This window comes from Anopheles stephensi, chromosome 2, assembly GCF_013141755.1.
Source record: "Anopheles stephensi strain Indian chromosome 2, UCI_ANSTEP_V1.0, whole genome shotgun sequence".
NCBI lineage: Eukaryota > Metazoa > Arthropoda > Insecta > Diptera > Culicidae > Anopheles > Anopheles stephensi.
Window position 1 is genome coordinate 50,715,770 of NC_050202.1, and position 19,299 is coordinate 50,735,068.

The 19,299-nt window shown below is 41.8% G+C and overlaps 1 protein-coding gene across 1 annotated transcript in view; it reads right to left on the minus strand.

The window, feature by feature from the left end:
* The window catches only part of LOC118502567 (serine-rich adhesin for platelets-like), an 82,185-nt gene extending 65,158 nt beyond the window's left edge, over positions 1-17,027 (minus strand). The window contains exons 1-2 of the mRNA XM_036034888.1: positions 16,928-17,027; positions 14,086-14,153 (exon numbers count right to left, since the gene is read on the minus strand). Of these exons, the coding sequence (XP_035890781.1) occupies positions 14,086-14,100 (15 nt within the window). The 5' untranslated portion in view covers positions 14,101-14,153; positions 16,928-17,027. The remainder of the gene's footprint in view (positions 1-14,085; positions 14,154-16,927) is intronic.
* Positions 17,028-19,299: the final 2,272 nt, after the last annotated feature.

Genomic DNA, 19,299 nt, shown 5'->3' on the forward strand with positions numbered 1-19,299 from the left:
GGGGCAGCCGCATATTCATATAGTTCAATGACGACGTTCCGTAGCCCGTGTTCCGATTGCTGCGAGGATGAGAAACCGAGATGAACCGTTGGTACAAAGTTGGAGCAAAATCACACTCACGCTCGCTAGTGTTTTTGGCCCTTTTGGCTTGCATTCACCGTCATACCAAACTTGCCGGTGCATTCTCATTCAACGTTCCCGATCCCCCCCGCAGTAACCCATGCACCCAGAGAGGGAGAACGAGAGCAAAAAGAAAAAAAAGATTGGACGGTGGAAGTTTTTTTCCCCCAATGGAGGTAGCGAAACCCCAGGGGTCGAGGAGGTGGTTTCAACTTGACATGAGCGAACATGGGGACAGTTTGGTCGGATGGTCGGTCCTCGTTCCGTTTTACGTATCCGCGGTCCATCCGCGCGACTGTACATTCGAGCTCACGAAGCTGTGAGAAGAACCTTCTTGCGGCAGAGCTTTATGCAGAGGTCCGGTCTTGGTAGTGTCCGGTACGTTTGCTGAATGAAGCTTGCTCCGACCGAGGCGATGGAAACATTCTTGAGGCGAGCGTTCCAAGCGGCGTGGGTGATGAAAAGCCGCGAGCGCAATAAGGCGCAAGCAGTGTGGCGCAATCTATTGACAGAAAGTAGGAAGGAATGGGTTCGGTACGACGGAGCAGTTCCGGAACGAATGAAAAGCGGAAATGTTTAACAATGGAAGGCGAAGGATGGAAATGGATTTTATTGAACATTACAGAAGGGCGACCGGTGTGAAGGTTACACTTTTAATTTAAAATATTGTAAACTAGCGACACTGCCGTTAGTTTTGTTGCTTTGTTTAAAGTTCAGCTTTCAATTTTGCTCAAGTTATAGTAAAAAAAAGTCTTTTGTACTCAGGGATGTTCTGCATGGTGCTTTGGCTAACGCAATGAAGCTGGAAACCTAGTATTATATGTGGAATATATAGACCAGACCGCCTCTTCGTACGCAGGGCTGACTATCAAACTACGAGTAAAATCAAGTCGTAGAATGCGAGAAATGGCAGGCAGAGACCAGTGGCGAATCAACCTAAGAGCGGAAGGAAGAACCGCTCGAGGCCTTGTCGGTTAGGAGGGTCTCGTCGGCGAGGGAGTTCAACTATCATTCCACTCGGGGCCTCAAAATATCTTGGCCCACCACCGGCCCGCACCATACAAGTTGTAGTGCCAAGGAAGAAGAAGAAGAAATATGCTTGATAAAGTTGAATTTAAAATACCAGTTACCAGTACCAGTGTTTCTCAGATCATAAAAGAATCATCTTAAATAGTCTTGAAAAATTATGGTGATCTCAAAATCGAGCAGCAAATTAGACATACTAATTTGTAGTGAACTGGTGATCTCATGAGAATGGCTCTGGAAACCCCAGCCAGAACAAAGTTTTTCAAGGTTGTCCACACAGTCTGCAGGTTCCGACTTTGCGAAAAGATTAAAACTGTGGACTGTAGAGAGTCCCATCTGTTTCTTACTAAAATCACACAGTAGGACATCGCAATAGAAATGGCGAGGAGAGATCGATGCAACTGCCGTAGACTATGGAGTGAAAGAAGTCTACGAAGTTACCGAAGAGTTTCAAGATTCTTATAATGGAGATCACTGTTAAGCTGAATTAATCAGACGAAATCAGCATATTGTCAGGTCATCAGCGGATCCACTATTCCAAATACATTTGATCACTCTAGAAAACACAGAGCAGCGTAATGCAAGAGTATGTAAGAGTGCGAGATAGTCAACCTTGTGATACGTGATACAAATGTTGTCAAGAATTCGCATTCTTGTTTGTCTAATATCCTTTCGCTAATGTAGCATGTAAAGACATAGAGTAAGTAAACCTGGTTAAAGGTAAGGAGGCACCTTTCAACATAAATTCAACATCAATCCATACATAACATCACCACAATCATATAAATTAAATCATAAGTAGCTTATGCATACCCTATTTGGCGTCTAAAATCTCAATTCAAGAGTGCTTTTAATTCATTGAACATACATGTGCGTATAATTGTATTTTTTCTTTTGCCCCTGACTTTCATAGTTAAGTGACTGGGACTCATCAATCATCCAATTTATCATGTCCTTTATGTACAGATATAATATTAGAGTAATCAGTTAATTTAAGGTAGCCATGGCGAAAACAGTAAGACCGTCAACAAAATTCTGTATCCTTACGCGGCAAATTTCGATCGATCGATCTACTGGACCATTAGATCGTACATCTCTGCATCTGATCGATAGGGCGGTCCGGTTAACGAGGCGATAATGGCAACGGTCTTCACACGGTAGGACCGTGGTTCAAATCCCATCAAGATCGTCTCCCCGTGCGTAGAGCTGACTACTTTACTACAGGTAAAATCAAGTCACAGAAAGGCAGGCCGAGAGCTCTGGAGGTTGTAGTGCAAAGGAAGAAGAAGAGAAGGACCATTAGATTAGCTATAGGCGATTTGGCTTGCTCAACATTCATTCGCGTCTGAAAAAGAAGAAATATCAAATAGGCCCAGATACTTATTGGGTTTTTTCTTGGTTCGGCCTAAGTAATGGCTAATCAACAGATCAACAGATAAAGATCCAAATATGTTTCAGCATTTGATGTACGAAATGAATGTACACTGAAGAAAGGTCTGGACCTAATCCAGGGTAAACGCCATCCATGCCATCAAGAAGCAGTTTGACAAGTATCTTGAACTCAGAATACGAGACTGACGGTGATTGTTCACAAATATCTGTCTCTTGAACCAAGAGCGCATCATTGATAAAAAAAAACCTGTCAACTCCTCTCAGCAGTAGCCAAAAGAATTTGTTGAGTAAACCAAGGGACCTAAAAGCAATCTTATTGTGATTAAGACTGAAGTGAATCTGATCTCGAAAGACTATAGAAGTTTGTACAACACTTTTTTTTTGTAGGACAATTCTTATACGGAACAACTTGTAGCTTGATCAGACAAGCTGGGAAAGCTTTTATGTATGTTATAAAAGCCGAAGGACTGACTGTTCAGCTACGGACAGGTATGAAGGACTGACTGTTCAGCTACGGGTAACCTTAGTCAAGGAAGCCAGAAATGGCAGACCGAGACATCTCTAGGCTATTCAGTGCCAAAGGAGAAGAAGAATAAAAAGTACCTAGTTTTTGTTGTGTTTCGCGTCGAGCAAAACCGGAAATCCTTCTCGAGAGCCACGTACTGCCTGTGTTTTCCCCGTGTTGTGATAGTCAGCTTTTGTGCTACCACGTTCGCTGAATCGATGACTCAAACCAAGAAGGAATTTTTCTAAGTGAATGAGCGTGATTTCCGTTTCTTAACTGCTATAAGTACAAAAACCCAATCATAACGAAATTTCAGTTTTAACAGCATAAACCCAATATCAAAAGCAGGCTTAATGTAACGGTTTGCTGCCTCTAAACGCATGGAAACAGCAACTGTCCGTCTGCTCTTCTGGCGAACGAGGCCACACCAGTCACTGTGCACATCGTCATGGACGGGATGACGCGAATTCACCGGAATTTGTGCATCGGTTGTGTGACGCTGGTGTGAAGAGATAGAAACCCCACGGACCGTTCGGTTCGGTTCGAGCACCGTCGCGGTGGCCGTCGTCATCGTGGACGTGTTTCGCGTCATTCGGTAAATTTGATTACGCGACCTCGCTTGGGCCACGTGGTGGTGCACTGGTGAGTTGATTGTTGTTCGGTTCCGTTGTGGTGGTGCTGGTGGTGGTTTTGCGGCGATAAAGCGCGTACTGCTGCGCAAGCCGACTCAAAAATGGAGTGCTTAGAGTGCGTCAACACACACGGGCTCCACAGTGTGCAATCGATGAGGAACGATCGAACTGTGGCCGTTTGTGGGTGTTGCGAGAAAACTACCTGATACTTACAAGATTACTTCAGTTGTTATTGAAAACGATACAATTTTGTTGCAAAAACCATAGCGATAAAACTGTAGTATTTTAAACAGAAGGTTAATTTAACAAAATATCCTTAAGGGATGTTAAAACCGGATATTGCGTATCAGAAGGTGTGATGAAAGGTAGATAATGACCATTAGTATTATATCTAAAATCTTGAAGCTCTTCACATGATCCATGGCATGGTTGCAAGAATCAAAAGTAAACAATTTAAAATATTTTTGAAAGACTTCATCAGCTCCAAATATCTCCAAATCATTCCAATTTGTGCTTTAAGTGGTGGGATGATAGGAAAGTTTTTTATTACGAGCCATTAGCAAAAATGTACGTTATAACCGTTAAACGTTGAAGTGTCTTGCATAAAAAGAACTCGTACGCATAAGACTCGAAACTAATTCTTTACTAATTCTAGCAATCACCGCATTCATCTAACTCTCTTCTTGGCCTAACGACCTCATGAGTCATACCTGCCATTTCTGACTTACTAGCCTTAATGATACCAAGTAGTTGGATGGTCAGTCCTCACTACGGGGGAAAGGCTTGCATCCTGTTTTCATGCCCAACAGTTTATTAAACAAGACCTGGGAGTTTTCTTAGGTGAGTCCTAGCACACGAACCCGCCACTCCAGATGCTCAAAATCACTACTAGAATTATAACTTGGTAGTGAGTTGCTAACTTGTTTAATCAGAATAGTGGAGAAGAAATGGCTGAATAGTGGATTGAGACAGCTAAAAAAGATATGTTCTCTCGCCTAAACGTCCTCGACACTACCCTTAGAATATATTCAGAACTCTCGAGGAAAATTTAAAAAATGATTAAAAAATCAACAGATTGTCCTAACCGCTTAAACGGAGACTGTGTTTGACAGAGCATAGCACAATGTTGTCCTGAATATTGTTTAGCTTAGGTAGCTTAACATTTGCTCACTGGAAGAACAATGTTAAACTACTGGTGAAGCTGGTAAAGATGTCCTCTGGTGAAACAATCCACTGTATCAAAAACCAGTTCGTTATCTAACGGAGTAAAGTCGAATGTCCTGCACCACACCACTCCAGTCCCATAAGATGAAGCTGCAACACAGACCGATGTCACTGATGCTGTAGAACATTTTCTTCTCAAAAAAAGCTTATCCAACGAAGAGAGCAAGCTTCTCAGACGATAGCTTTTCGGAAGCGTGGGGTCTTTAAATCTGGGTTGAGAATAAGCTAATTAAGCTTCTTAAGTCACCAGAATCGAAAGAGTTGAAAGCATTATAACCTTTAAAACTTAGTAAATAAAATGTATGCTTCTCAACGGTTATGCTCCCTGCGGAGAGTTTTAGGACCCAGATAAATTCTAGCTGGGTATTCCGATAGCTGAGACGATAGCCGAGGTAGTCACCGTCTTCACACGGCAGAACCGACCGAAGTTCGAATCTCATTCGGACCGTTCCCCGATAGTCAGAGCAAGGACTGACTTTCCAACTACTTACTTACTTACTTATCAGGCGCTACAACCGCTTTGCGGTCTTGGCCTGCTGCAACAATCCTCGATACCGCTCACGGTTTAGCGCCGTCGTCTGCCGTTCTGGCGGACGCATCAACGCCATCACTCCATCTCAATTTGGGCCTACCACGCCTCCTCTGTCCTTGTGGACGGCCTAAAAGGACTTTACGGGCTGGGTCGTCCGGTGTCATTCTCATGACGTGACCAACCCACCGGAGCCTGGCGAGTCTAATGTGCTGTACGATAGTGAGATCATCGTACAGCTCGTAGAGCTCGTCGTTGTAGCGGCTCCTCCATTGTCCTTCCACGCATACGCTGCCGAAAATCCTTCTGAGCATCTTCCTCTCGAATGCGGCTAAAAGGGCTTCGTCAGTTTTGGACAGAGTCCATGTCTCAGAGGCGTATGTGAGTACTGGGACTATAAATGTTCTGTACAATCCCAGCTTCTTCCGTCGCGACAGGTATTTAGTGTGGAGAAGTTTCCTCAGACTGTAGTATGACCGGTTGGCAGCCAGCACCCTTGCGCGTAACTCAACATCAATGTTGTTGTCGGTGCTGACTTTTGCACCCCAGATAGGTGAAGTTTTGGACGACTTCGAAGGTGCGGTCACCTATCTGTAAATCACCCCTGCGTAAATCCGTGTTTGTTAGCAGGGCCGCTGGTGGTGCCATCATCATTTTGGTTTTCGCCTCGTTAATCTCCAACCCGAGGTTCTGTGCCGCACGCTCGATCCTTTGATAAGCTTCTGCTCCATAGGAGAGCCTTAAACCAATGATGTCTATGTCATCATCGTATGCCAGGATCTGGATTGACTTACAGAAGATGGTCCCCGAAGTTTCCACCTCCGAGTCGCGGATGGCTCTCTCTAGCGCCAGATTGAAGAGGAGACAGGTAAGCCCATCTCCCTGGCGCAGGCCCTTGGTGGTAGCAAAGGGCCCTGAGAGTTTTCCATCCACCTTCACCTGGCATGTGATGTTGGCCATTGTCATTCGTACAAGCCTGGTAAGCTTGGCCGGGATTCCAAAAGAGCTCATTGCGTCGTACAGTTTTACCCTGGCTATGCTGTCATAGGCGGCTTTGAAATCAATGAAGAGATGGTAGGAGTGGAGCTGTTGCTCCGCCATATTCTCCAAGATTTGCCGCATCGTGAAGATCTGGTCAGTGGTTGATTTTCCGTTTCGGAATCCTCTCTGATAGTTTCCGACTATCTCTTCAACGAATGGGACAAGTCGATCTTGTAAGATTAGCGAGAAAATCTTGTAGGCGGTATTCAACACCGTAATACCCCTGTAGTTGCTGCACTCTAGCCTATCTCCCTTCTTGTATATGGGATAGATGATGCCAAGATTCCAATCACAAGGCATCGATTCGCTATCCCATACCTCAGTAATAATTTGATGAATTTCCTGTTCGAAAGTCCTGTTTCCTGCGACTTTCCAACTACTTGGTATAATTAAGTGTAGTATACCATTAGATGGCCAGCATTGCCCAGCAGATCGTTGTGAAGAAGACAAATTCTAGCTACTGGTTGTCGTTTCCTTTGTGATACATTTAATAATTGATTCAATATCATCGATCTTTTTCTTCATTTCTCTAAATAAGAATGACTTTTAAAAGAATTATATTTATATTTTTCAACCAACTAGGTCAAAAAACAGTTTAAAGTCACATGTGTCATATGTAGGCCACGAAACTATAAACCATAAATTTAACAAGTTTTTCTAAGAATTTAAACTGGCTTAAATAAATAATTTTCTTGACCAGTTTTTCTATTACGCTTCATTAGTGGCTTTGGTCATCTATGTCTCATGAAATTTGCCTTCAAATTTAACCAACTGTCCTTTTTTTCTATCATTTAAAACGGCTGACATCTCGGCAAAGCCGGTCAGCAAGCATTGCAAGCATCATAGAAAAGGCTGTGCAATGACGTAAAAATAAATTCCCGACCGAAATGTAATATCAATCACAACAAAGGCTAATTCACCAAAATTATAAATCACAACATGGAACGTTCGCCCAATTCAACAAGTGGGTGGTATATTGAAGTGAAAAAAAACCCCTCCGGTCCAAAACTTTAGATCAAATCAGCGAGATAATGTAAACCTAACCTAGTACAACAACCGAAAAGCTTCGAAAGTTGCTCATTGCTGTATGGGCAAATAATTTTCGCTGATTTTCCAGCATTTTTTTTTTTTTGGTTCTTGTTACAACCTGCAGAACACACGGCTTACAGCTCATCAAATGACAGCGCAAGCTTCTCGCATGCATTCAGAATGCATCTCTCAGCGCAGCGCAAATGCATCCACAATCCATTTTACCAGTTTGAACAATTTACCCCGTTGCGGACGCTGACAGGTGACAGCTTTAAAGCAACCAGTCCATTCAAGCCTCACCTGGATACCCAGGGGGAGGGGGTGGGGGGAGGGTGGGAAAAGGAGGGGGGGGAGCGATATGCGAATCGGTTAGGAGATAAAATAAACCCGTGTCCAGGAGGCGGTGTGCGTGGAACGCAAACCCGGAAAATGGGTTTCCATTTATGTGAGCTTTCGCGTATGCGTGTGAGTGGTGTGTGGGGTTGTGGCAGGGGGGAAGGTGACATGGTGATGGGGATTGGTAGATTGTAAAGAACTAAAAAAAGCAACAGCAACAACAACAACAACAACAACACCACAACCACCACCAAACCGACTCATTGAGCCCTGGGAAAATTTCGTTAATTTCCCATTGCACACGGAAAAATGCATACAAAATGGAAGTGGGGAGGGGGAGAAAATCAGGGGTGAGTATGAATGTGGTAGTCATCCATCGAGCGATTTTTCCGCGGTTCACCATTTTGTGCGTGGACAGGGCTGGCAGAAGCAAGCATAGGACAGGGGACATCCCGTGTGCTGATTGACCACCAGCGTCACAAGTAGGCAAGGCGATGGAGGATGAGGTATTGCGTTTCGCGGGTATAATGCATCCCCCCTACCCCCAATCTAACCCTTCTCAGCCCCCTCAACAACAAAAAAACCTCCAACCCTGGGATTGTATCCTTTGTTCCGCTGCTGTACGCTGCTGGTAACATCAATGATATTTGTGTACCCGAAATAGGCAACATGGCGGAATGGCGGACAGGACGCTGCAACAAGCATGCACGGTAGGGGGATTGGGAAAAACCAAAAACCAAAAAAAAGGATAAAAAAATGAACATTATAACGCACAAATAAAATACTCACAATCCGGGACACTGGCCAATCAACGGCGTGTTTCATAATGGCGGCGTCATTCGTGCTTTTCGTGGAAAGTAAACACGTACAAAAAAAAACAGGATTGCACACACACACACCCATACACATATAGGTTGCTACGGCGACGTATGCATGCGGTTGCCAGGGTAGCGCGTATTGAGCTTTTATATTATTATTTTCGACTATCTCGTTTCTTCCTACTGTCCACTTGCATCTATCTTTCTCTCTCTTGCATACTCGCTTTTTTGTTGTTGTATGTTTTATTGTTTTCTGTCAAGCTTTTGCACCCCGTTTGTGCATTAAAGTGCTGCAATGGTAGATGGGTGGTGGTAACAAGTGGGGGAAAGGAGGGGTGGAAGGGAAGGTGAACCTTTCCCTGCATCCATGCACCAATATGCATTAACATGATCACGCACAGGTTCACATACACACACGCACGCACATCACTACCGAAACAAAAGGGGGTCCTAGCGGCATCAGCGTTGGGATCGAACAACCTGATTCCTCTGACACCCTATTCCCCCTCCGCTCCTCCACTCGTGCCAGGTTTCATGGATTGTCGGTTGGACCAGTAACAATGCCCGGGATCTCCACAACTCATCCCAACTGACCCTCAAATATCCTGGACTCGGTTTTCATTTGAACATCGCACTCGATGGCCAGCCGGAGCCGGAATTAACAAATATCAAAACGGGATACGAAGCAATAAACCAAAAAAAATGGCTACCCTGGCGTGGAATGGCGTCATGTCACAGAGGGATGGGGGAGTTCATTGGAGGGTTCAGGATCGGATGGATCAGATATTTTGAATTATACAGGCTAGTATAAGGCCCCTGTAGTAGAATAGTTTTTCAGCAAATCAAGTTTTCGGGGACGTTTTTCTTTTTGTGCCTTCGCTGTGTGCGTTCTCAATACATGCTGTAATTGGGGTGAACGCTGGTGCGAAAGTGCGTTAATCGAATGTGTCAGTTTAAAGGTTTGGTAACGTTGGGTTTTGATCCGGCAAGTTGAAATATTTGAACGATCATACAGTTTTTTTTGCACCGAGTAATAAGCCAGGCAACAAAGTAAGATGTAAGGTTTCGCTGAATGGTTGGAATGCATCCTGGAATAGAACCCTGATCCTGAGATATTGCTAGCAAGAGACATTTCTAGTCTTCGATACAATGGTTGGCTCCTATGATCGCTTGGCTCAATGAGGCCAACAGATCACATCTCTTTCACAAAGCCGGCTCCTTATAGTAGGTTTCTCTGTCTTCTTGAAATAACGACCACTCTTAGGACAGGCTTGACATTTCTGGCTAACTGGACTTCACTACGGAGGAACGGTCCAGATGAGATTTGAACCCCGGTCCTACCGTATGAAGATACTGTCGCATCTACCACCGGGCCGCCCCCTTTCGGTAGATCTTTGGAGATAATTCGTTCACGTTTCTCGCATAACGAGAAGGAACCTCACCGTTTAACTATCAGAACTCCTGAATCTGGTTCATATAATAGTTTTAGCAATTTTGTTCAAGCTCCATGACGATGGACGAAGATCGATTTCAAAGTTCTGTTAAGTGAAGAATTGAGTGGGAAACTTCAACCATACTTTTGAGCCATGCTTGAACGGGTCTACAATTCCAACCAGTTTATTAGGCTCAGAACTCAGAAGCAGCACGCACTATAAACAAACTAAACAGATCCTTGGGATCTTGAGCTTTCGTGGGGATCTCATGCATAGCGACAGGAGCGGATCTTCCTGTAAGCAGACAAGGGCTCGAGTCTTAATCGAGTAAGGCATCAATCGCATCTTAGTTTGGCTTTTCGGGCCTCAAAACAGCCTATCTGCTTACGACCTCTGAAACCATTCATCCGCGACCGGTAGGATTGATTATTCAGCTACGTGGAACTTACATCAACGAGGGTCAAAAATGACACGCACGATCTCCTGAATAAGAACTTCTTCAATTGGATGGAAAACTTAGCTTAAAAGGTCATAAGAGTGATAGTGATAAGGGTAGAGCATAACAGGGTAGAGAATTCATTTTTTAGCCACAATCAAATTTTGTCTACTAGGCTGGACTTTTGTCTGAAGCTATTGATAGTAGACAGCTGGAGTCTAATAGTTAACAGATTTTCTGCGACTTGATTTACGCATTTCACTCGGACCAATTTGTTCAGTCCTTTAGTGTCGATTTCTCCTTTTGATTAGCCTGAGAAAAAGCTCCACCGAACATAAGTTAGATGAAAATGTAATCACATAGATAAACGTGAAAAATGATTTAGCTAATACAATCAACAGTCAATAGCTAGCAAAATATCTAAATGGAACCACTTTTAAGTTGCTCATTCTGCTTGAGTTTGCATAGTTGAAAGTTAATCAGGATGTGTATGAAAAGCTTGAAAACATTTGAGATCGCATTTACACTTTTTAAAAATGCTTAAAATACTTATGTCATAGAAAGTATGACAGTAAAATACTGCCAAGAAAAGCAACATACAATTGGCAGACGAAGGCGGTATAGAGGATTGTTGCAGCATACACTATACATGGTAAAGCGCCACAATGTATGCAATCCGCAATGAAAAAAATAACTCCTTAGGATTTTAAAATACTTTTCGAGCTGTTTACAGGACTTGTTAACATGCCTTGAGATTTTCAAGACGAATACTGTTTAGCCTTTTTTGGAGGGTAAATAAGAAGTCATAAATCATAACAATTTTCGTTTAAGGTTTTCTTATACATTTTTGAGGTTGTAAGAATTGTCGGCACAACAATTAGCAGATTCATGTGTGGCTTCCAGAGTTTTTATAGTGGTCTCCGATAGTTAAGGCTTTCACCTCAACTCTTCAGAATCCTTTACTGATGTAATTAATTCACTTCTTCATGAACATGTCTTAGTGAATGTGAGGATCGCCAATCGTTATCCTTCGTAGGCCTTAACTTACTTCTTCTTCCTTGGCACTACAACCTCGAGAGGTCTCGGCCTGCCATTTCTGGCTTTCTGTGTCTTAATTTTACCCGGAGTCAAGTATAAATCAATAATTTAACTTTGCACATATTCTCCATTTGACCTTACCATAATTGATTCAATATTATAGCAATACGGCCAGGCCGTCCTTAACGAATAAAAAAATTGATTCAATAAGGTAGTGGTTTTTTAAATGTTCAGTACAAGAAGAAATTCTAGTCACAATCACACCATTCAATAAAAAAGTTAGCGTATGATGAGAATAAAACAAATACAGCGTAACCCCTCGTGGTAAGTTGGTGCTAAGGTCCGGAGGAGAACTAATAAAAACCAATTATTTTACAGTCCTCTTTCATAGCGTAACATAAACAATCACCATTGGAGATTGAAGCCTCAAAATTGAAGAGCAAAAAAAGAAAAATTGACTGATGAAAATTTTCCATTTATTCTTGATACTTGAAATGGGGTTTTAAAAAGAATATAAAATAATCACCAAACGTGAGGCAAATCTTAATTGTTTTATAAAAAAATATACTGAAAAGCAAATATTTGTAATAAAATGAAAAGTACAAAACAAAATGAGTATAATAACAACTAAACAACGAAACTGGTAAGTAAGTACTACCAAACAAACCACAAACAACCATGAGTAAACCGTTCCCGCAAATCATTCACAATAATAAACGACAAAATCTTGCGCGCGCTAAAAACCAAAGAAGGCTCCTCGAACGATGTTTTCCCGCTTTTTCGTGTTACAGCGAAAAAAAAAACAACAAACCATCATTGTCCAAGTCTACGGAGTTTTTTCCTGCTTTTTCTCGCACTCTCTCTCTCTCTCTCTCGCTCTCTTGCCATCCCATCATCAGGGTAAAAGCCTTCCGATTTTCCGATTTTTGTCAAGACAAAGAAAACCGGTGCTGAGGGGTTTTGTTTTTGTTTTTTTTTCCTCTATTGCCTCCACCGAAAAAGGTCACCACCACCGATCGTTCTCCAAACCGATGGGGGACAAAACAGAACACCATCCTGTACGGTCTGTGTGTGTGTGTGCGTACTCGAGAAAAGGCAGCCCAAAAAGCGAGGAAAATTTTCGAATCCAAATGGTGCAGATTCGACCCGACGATAAACCGGCGAAATGGAGCTGCGTGCCAGCCTGAGAGGGAAATTAGAAGGGAACGAGCGTACGAACAAGAGCAAGAATATATATAGCCAACGATAAACGCGTAAAAGAAAAGCTCGTTTCCCGATGGTGGGCTGGCATGGCTGGCATGGAACAAAGGGGGTAGAGCGAAAGTTGGCGAAGCGGAAGGTAGGCTTGCTGGAGCTAGAACCGAACGAACGAGGGGAACAAAAAGCAGGCATTAAAAAAAATGGGAGAAAAACTCCCTGGCATAAGTTCTCAGCAGTTAGTGGAAAGAATTTTACTAAGAGTCCTACTAGTAGTACAAAGTGGAAAACCTTCACTTCGAAGAACAAGAAGGCAGAACGACGTCTTCCAAGGACTGACAACGTTTTAGTTACCGCTTCCAGTGGAAAAGTTGAAGTTTTCCAGCAATTGTTACTTACTTAACCGAAGCCTGCCTACTCGTGTTGCTAACAAAACAGCGTATGTCCGTTTCCTGGATTGTGTCCTCGACAAGGTTCCAGTTGCGGGAAAAATCTCTATGCGGATGAACTCTCGCTTCTGGGTGGACAACTTCCAGTAAGCTTTTCCGGGTCGTCAACAAATTCATGCCCACGACAGCAGCAGCACCACACACAGCGGTCGTGACCTTCTGGACACCTTCTTTTTACCGGCTTTTGCACGTGTATGGGGTCCGCCAAAATTGTGCCGATATAGCGCGACGGCATAATCACAACCCCTCCCTGGGCGAACACACATCCTTTGACGCTACTACCGATAGTAGTCCCGTTCGTGCTCGTTAAACTTTCCCTTTGGACGGCTTGAAATGGCCGCGACGAACGAGTTGGCTTTCGTTGACAGTGCCCGTCGACACCATTACCATGTGGCTACGGCAGCTGTAAGGTGCGCGATGGGCGAAATCTCCGACACGTAGCATCCACGTCCTCTCTGGCTGACGTGCGAAAAGCCCCACTGTACAGTTGACCTTTTTCCGCGCCTTTTTCCAACCAGATAAACACACACGCTCGCGCTTAAGGGGGCACACAGTGCTAAGGTGGCGTATGTGGTGAGGTGTGAAGAACGTCTCAAATAGTTTATTTACAGTGCTGCGCAAGTATGTTCGAACGAGCGCGAAATTTGTTGGAGATTGAGTTTTACACTACAGGACAAAACCTTCATTAGTTGCGCTTATAGACAGTAGGATAACATTAAAATAATTTTAAATAAATTTATCACTGTTGTAGCACATGATATTCCAACTGTGTCAGATGATATGCCAAAAGTGTTTTGAACTAGAATTTTTACCGCTTTGCTTTCTATATCTACTGTATGCTATTATATGTTGTTATTGTGATATTATCTGATAATCTTACCTTACAAATGTCCATTGCAGCACGTTTTAACAACACTACAAGTGTCTGTCCATGTTTTGTGAAGAACTCTGAAAAGAAATAATTAAAAAAAAAACAAGAATCAGGCAAATAAAATAAACACACGAAATAAAGAATCAAAAAATAGGAAAAACTCAGAACATTCCATAAAAAACAGGCAAAACAAAGTACGTATTAGAAAAACCATATAGTAAAGGTACAAAATAATAACTATTTATAAACAGGTCAATAATAAAAGCGTAATTCAAAAACATGATAAGCATAAACACGATACTTGAAACTGTGATGTAGAACACTGCGTTATAAATTCGGTCCATAAAATTTGTGATGGAAAAGAAAACAAAGAGAAAGAAATGGACTGATAAATGGTATTCATAGAGATTGTTGACAGACTGATTGGTTAGTCCTTTTAATCGTAAATAAGTTTTTAAGAAAATAGATAAAATACTGGGGGCGGCCCGGTGGTACATGAGACAGTGGCGGCAGGACCGGGGTTCAAATCTCATCTGGGCCGTTCCCCCATAATGAGGACTGACAATCCAACTATGTGGTATTAACAAGTCTAGTAAGCCAGAAATGGTCTTTGATATGCCCTAAGAGGTCTTAAAGCAAAGCAAAAAGGAGAGAAGATAAAATAATAAAAATGAATTAGTTGTTTTAGTATATTTCGTGAATCTTTTGATGCTTGTAATAGATTCTTTTGTCGACGGTCACACATTATTTAATACCTTTTGTACAGTTGTTAAGAATAATAATATATGGCCTTTAAAGCGTTCTAGAAATGAATTCCCAGTCTCTAACGAAGCTATGTATAGGCTTCCATTACACAAAAAGCTTTTTTTAACAAACATCAGTTGCTTGGTGGAAAGTAGTTCAACGACTAAAGATATTAAAAGTTTGCCAAAGCTTATGAAAATATTAATAGAAATCTAATGTATAAAAAAACGGAAACGTGAAACGGAATCTTTTTTGATATTTTATTACATGTAAAAAATAACAAAAACAAATAAAAAAACATGTTCATAAAACAGAAAAAAAGGTCTATCTTTAGGTGTTCGAATTTGCTTTTGCATCACTGTATCTTAAAGCCTTGTCAGGACACAGTGCAGTGAGAAATGCTTAAACGAGCTTGATCAATGTAATGTACTGAATTTAAAATAGTTATATGCTACTAATTTTGTTTGAAAGTATAATAATAATACTTGATTTATGTTGAGATTATAATTTGATTAAAAGAAATATAATATCTTTTCATTAGAAAACTGTGATAAATCGTCTTCTTGGCGATTAGTGATCGACTGGATAATGAGCTCATTCAATAATATAAAAAGTATAAAACAAATAAGTTACAATACTGGTCTGACATAATAGCTATTAACCTTTGCGTGTTAATTGTTGGTTCAAGTTATCTAAACACATAACCAAAGGACGGTTCCGTCGTATCCTTTAAGCACAAAATGGCGGTTGACGCTCAAACGATCGACAATTCGATTCCAACCAGTGTTAGCTTAATTTCGATCGTACACAAATTACCAATGCGACGGATCGCCATTCCCATCCCTGGGTCCCTTCCATTTCAGTCCTTCTATCCTTTTTTTTTTGTTGGTTAGTTGCCCAACACCGGCATCGGACACAAAGGAACCAAGCGCACGTAAAGTGACGATGACTGTACGACGACGACGATGGGGATGAAGAGTTTTGATTAGAGCAAAAGCTTCCAGCCCAACAACGCCACAGTGGAGGGCACACTCCCGCCCGTGTGCTCAGTTTGGTCTTAACGAAATGAAACCCGTCCGCCCTCTCTTTCCCTTCCTTCGTACCGGGTCTTCCCATTCGCCGTTACGTTGGCGATTTGGAGAAACAAAGAAAGGTTAAGGTTTTACGTTCGTTGACTGCTTCGAAACGTAAGCTCAACTTTTCCACCCACCCGGCTTCTAGCCACCCACACTCACCCACACTCACACAGAGAAACAGGCTTGGCAGGTCACTCGACTCGACGCTCGGGTTTTTGGTTGGGTTTCGGAATAAGTCCTGCGTGTACGTAACACGTTACGATGGCCAAGGGAAAAGGGGAAGAAGCCGGACGGGACGGGGCCCTAACTTACGTTAGCAACTGAAACGAAGGATTCCAGTGTGCCCTGAGCAAAAGGGAATATAAAGTTGAATCCCGGGCCCTTGAGCTCTACGTTCGGGGAGTTCCGAGCGTACCGATGAGAGCACTGCCGAGGAAATCGGCAAAAACAGCGCCATGAAACCGGAAAACAGCAACGTGGGGCGAGATTGGGCGGGCGGGCTGACTGGCGGTGGGTGGGTCTTTGGGATGATAGAAGGATATATTCCAGCGCCATCGACACCACGACACTGCACGAACCGAGGCAGTGGGTAAGACTATGGGGCCGTACCATGGTAGCTGGTGTAAGAAAAGTTGTTGGAAAAGCACCGAACAACACCGAACGGCGCACACGGAAACGGGGCGGACGTGAACCGTGGTGTGGAAAATGAAATATCTCTCCTCGAATTTTACGCCATATTCGTCGGTCCGTTTACCACCTTTGGCAGCAGTAGTAGGCAGCAGCAGCTGTGGCAGAAGCCAGAGCTTGCTACGGACGGCATCATCCACACCACACGCCGGGTGCTGGATAGTAGACCCGGAGATTCGACTATGGATTGCAAACCTTCAATCCTTCACAAGCTAGTGCTCTTCTTTTCTACCTTTATAATGTCTCTCGTTTTCGCTCTTCCTCGATCTTGTAGCTCTCCATTTCATTTGTCTATTGCCGTAGAACGGGAGGCTGGAAAACTTCCCCATTTGTCGTAGGCATACCTTTTTGTTCGCCCGATACAGCTACAGTCGAGGCGGACGGGACGCTTACTTCAGTAGGAGTTTTGTACGTATACAACAACGTATCCTTGTGCTGTATCTGTTACTAGTCCGCAATGGTAGACACTGCAATGACTGCATAACAGAATATCGGGAAACCTCTATACTCACAAAATCAAAATTGCAGTTTAACTGTAACATTTCAGTCTTTTTGTATAGGAAAATATATCTGTAATTAAAAATGTTAAATCAAAACTCTATAATTATTAAAGCTGTTTTAGTCGATTGTCTATTATTGGTAGAATCCAATTCGGTTCGATAGTCGGATGATCCAATGTCTGTATCAGATCTATACAGGAACGATCCTGGGATCAAATACCATTCGCGTTCTATCTCCCACTAAGAAGGAACAACGGACTTCTTCTTCTTCCTTGGGATCCACTGCCTTCAAAACTCTTGGCTTTCCATTTCCAACTTCCTTGATTTGTTTCAGTAGTCAGTCCTGTGAACGCACGCTGGGACAAAGAGTGGACATTTTGGAAGAAAACCCAAACCGTTTCCCCGTATGCAGTACTTACTATTCAACAACGGGTAAAAATTAAGTAAAAAAGGTCCGAAATGATAGGCCAAGATCTCTAGAGGTTGCATTGAGAAACATGAAGAAGAGTTTTATGTGTTATAAATATAAAAAATGTGTTTCAATTTTTTAAACAAATTTCAAGCTATTTCATGCACTTGTTTGAGATAGTTTTAGAGACAGATGGGAATTAATCGGAAGGATTTAATAGGAAGGAAAGGAAAATCTTCACATGTTTAACATGTCTCTTACTGAAATATTGCAAATGTTTTGCTTTGTAAAAAGAATCCACAACATGATTCAACATTTATCTGGTGCGATATAAAAAAAAAAACAAATCAATGCAATTTTCTTCCGTTCCAGAAGATCGAGGCTCGAACAATTTTGTGTAAATATATGCCTTGCTGAACCGTTAGTACAGGGTAAACCAATGGTTTTGGACAATTTCCCATATACTTTTAGTTTTGTCTCGAAATTGACGTTTTACTAGATATGTTATAATTTATTCAAGTTTTTCAATTACTTGACCATACTGGCGTCGGCTGAGCTCACCCGGGATAAGGTGCCCTTTCACAGTTTGGAGCAGAAAATGTCTTAAAACCGATGTGAATTGTATTAATTTTTGTATTCTAGTTTTAAGGCCGTTGTAGGCCGTCCTTAACGAATAAAAAAAAACAATATGGCGTTAAGCCGTCAGATTTTAATTACAAATAAATGAGTGTTAATTCCTTCTTAATTTCCAAAGAATTTAAGTCAACAAAAGAAAAAAGCAAAATCTTTCTAAATGTTCGTTTGAAAGTAAGTAAAAAACTTGAATTGCCAGTTAGCGGAAAGAAATATTTTTTTTAAATATGCAAAAATAATTAAAAAAAGTATGTAAAATCACTCAAATCGAATAAAGAATAGCTCAGAAACCGTAAAAAAATCTTAACAAAGCCAAAAATGCATCAAAAATCGTCTAAAAACTGCGGAACGAAGCCAAATATAGGGAAATTGCCAAGAAACTGCAGGATATCAAGGGTATGTAAGTCAACATGATCAACTACTACGCTTAATGTTCGCCTATCAAAATCAGTATAATTTCTTCAAAAATTCAAATAATACTCCAAAAATTCACTTAAAATTGTTGTCCACATATTTGTTCTGCGCTTTCCCATTGTGATGGTGTGATGCTTTCCCATAGATAGAATGTCAAGGAACGGCCAGCAAAATGACATGCAAGCCAACAATAGCAGGTCAAAACTTCTTGAGGCTGTAATCTTTCAGAAGAAAAAGAGGAAGAAGAAGAAGAAGCAAATTCTCTAATTAAATTACTCATCGACTCCATCACACAGTGTGGTTCGTAACGTACGATTTAAATACAAGCCTGTTTTGAGATAAAAATTCTCCCATATTGATGTTTTGTTTTCGTAATGTTAAGTTCGAAAGGATGCGCAATTCAAATATTATTTTAAGTTTCAATAGAAATATGAACCATATTTTACATATCTTAAAGTTCATTAGCTATTTAAAATGTTAATTTAAAAAAAGGTAGAATTGGTAAAATAATAATCATTTCCCCATTTTGATAACTGTTCCATTTTAATAAACAACAACTTTACGCTGTTCCAATAACGTTCCCCAATACGGATCAACTTAACATACAGACAGATAAGTGTTTTGGGACCTAAAGCCCCATCAAATTTACCATAATTCTGAGCACGGAGCAAGTTTCTCTCGGTAGGCCGAAACGATCGAAGTAAAACTCGACGTCACAGAGTACTACGAAACTCTCGAGCAAACACAAACCGAAATGGAG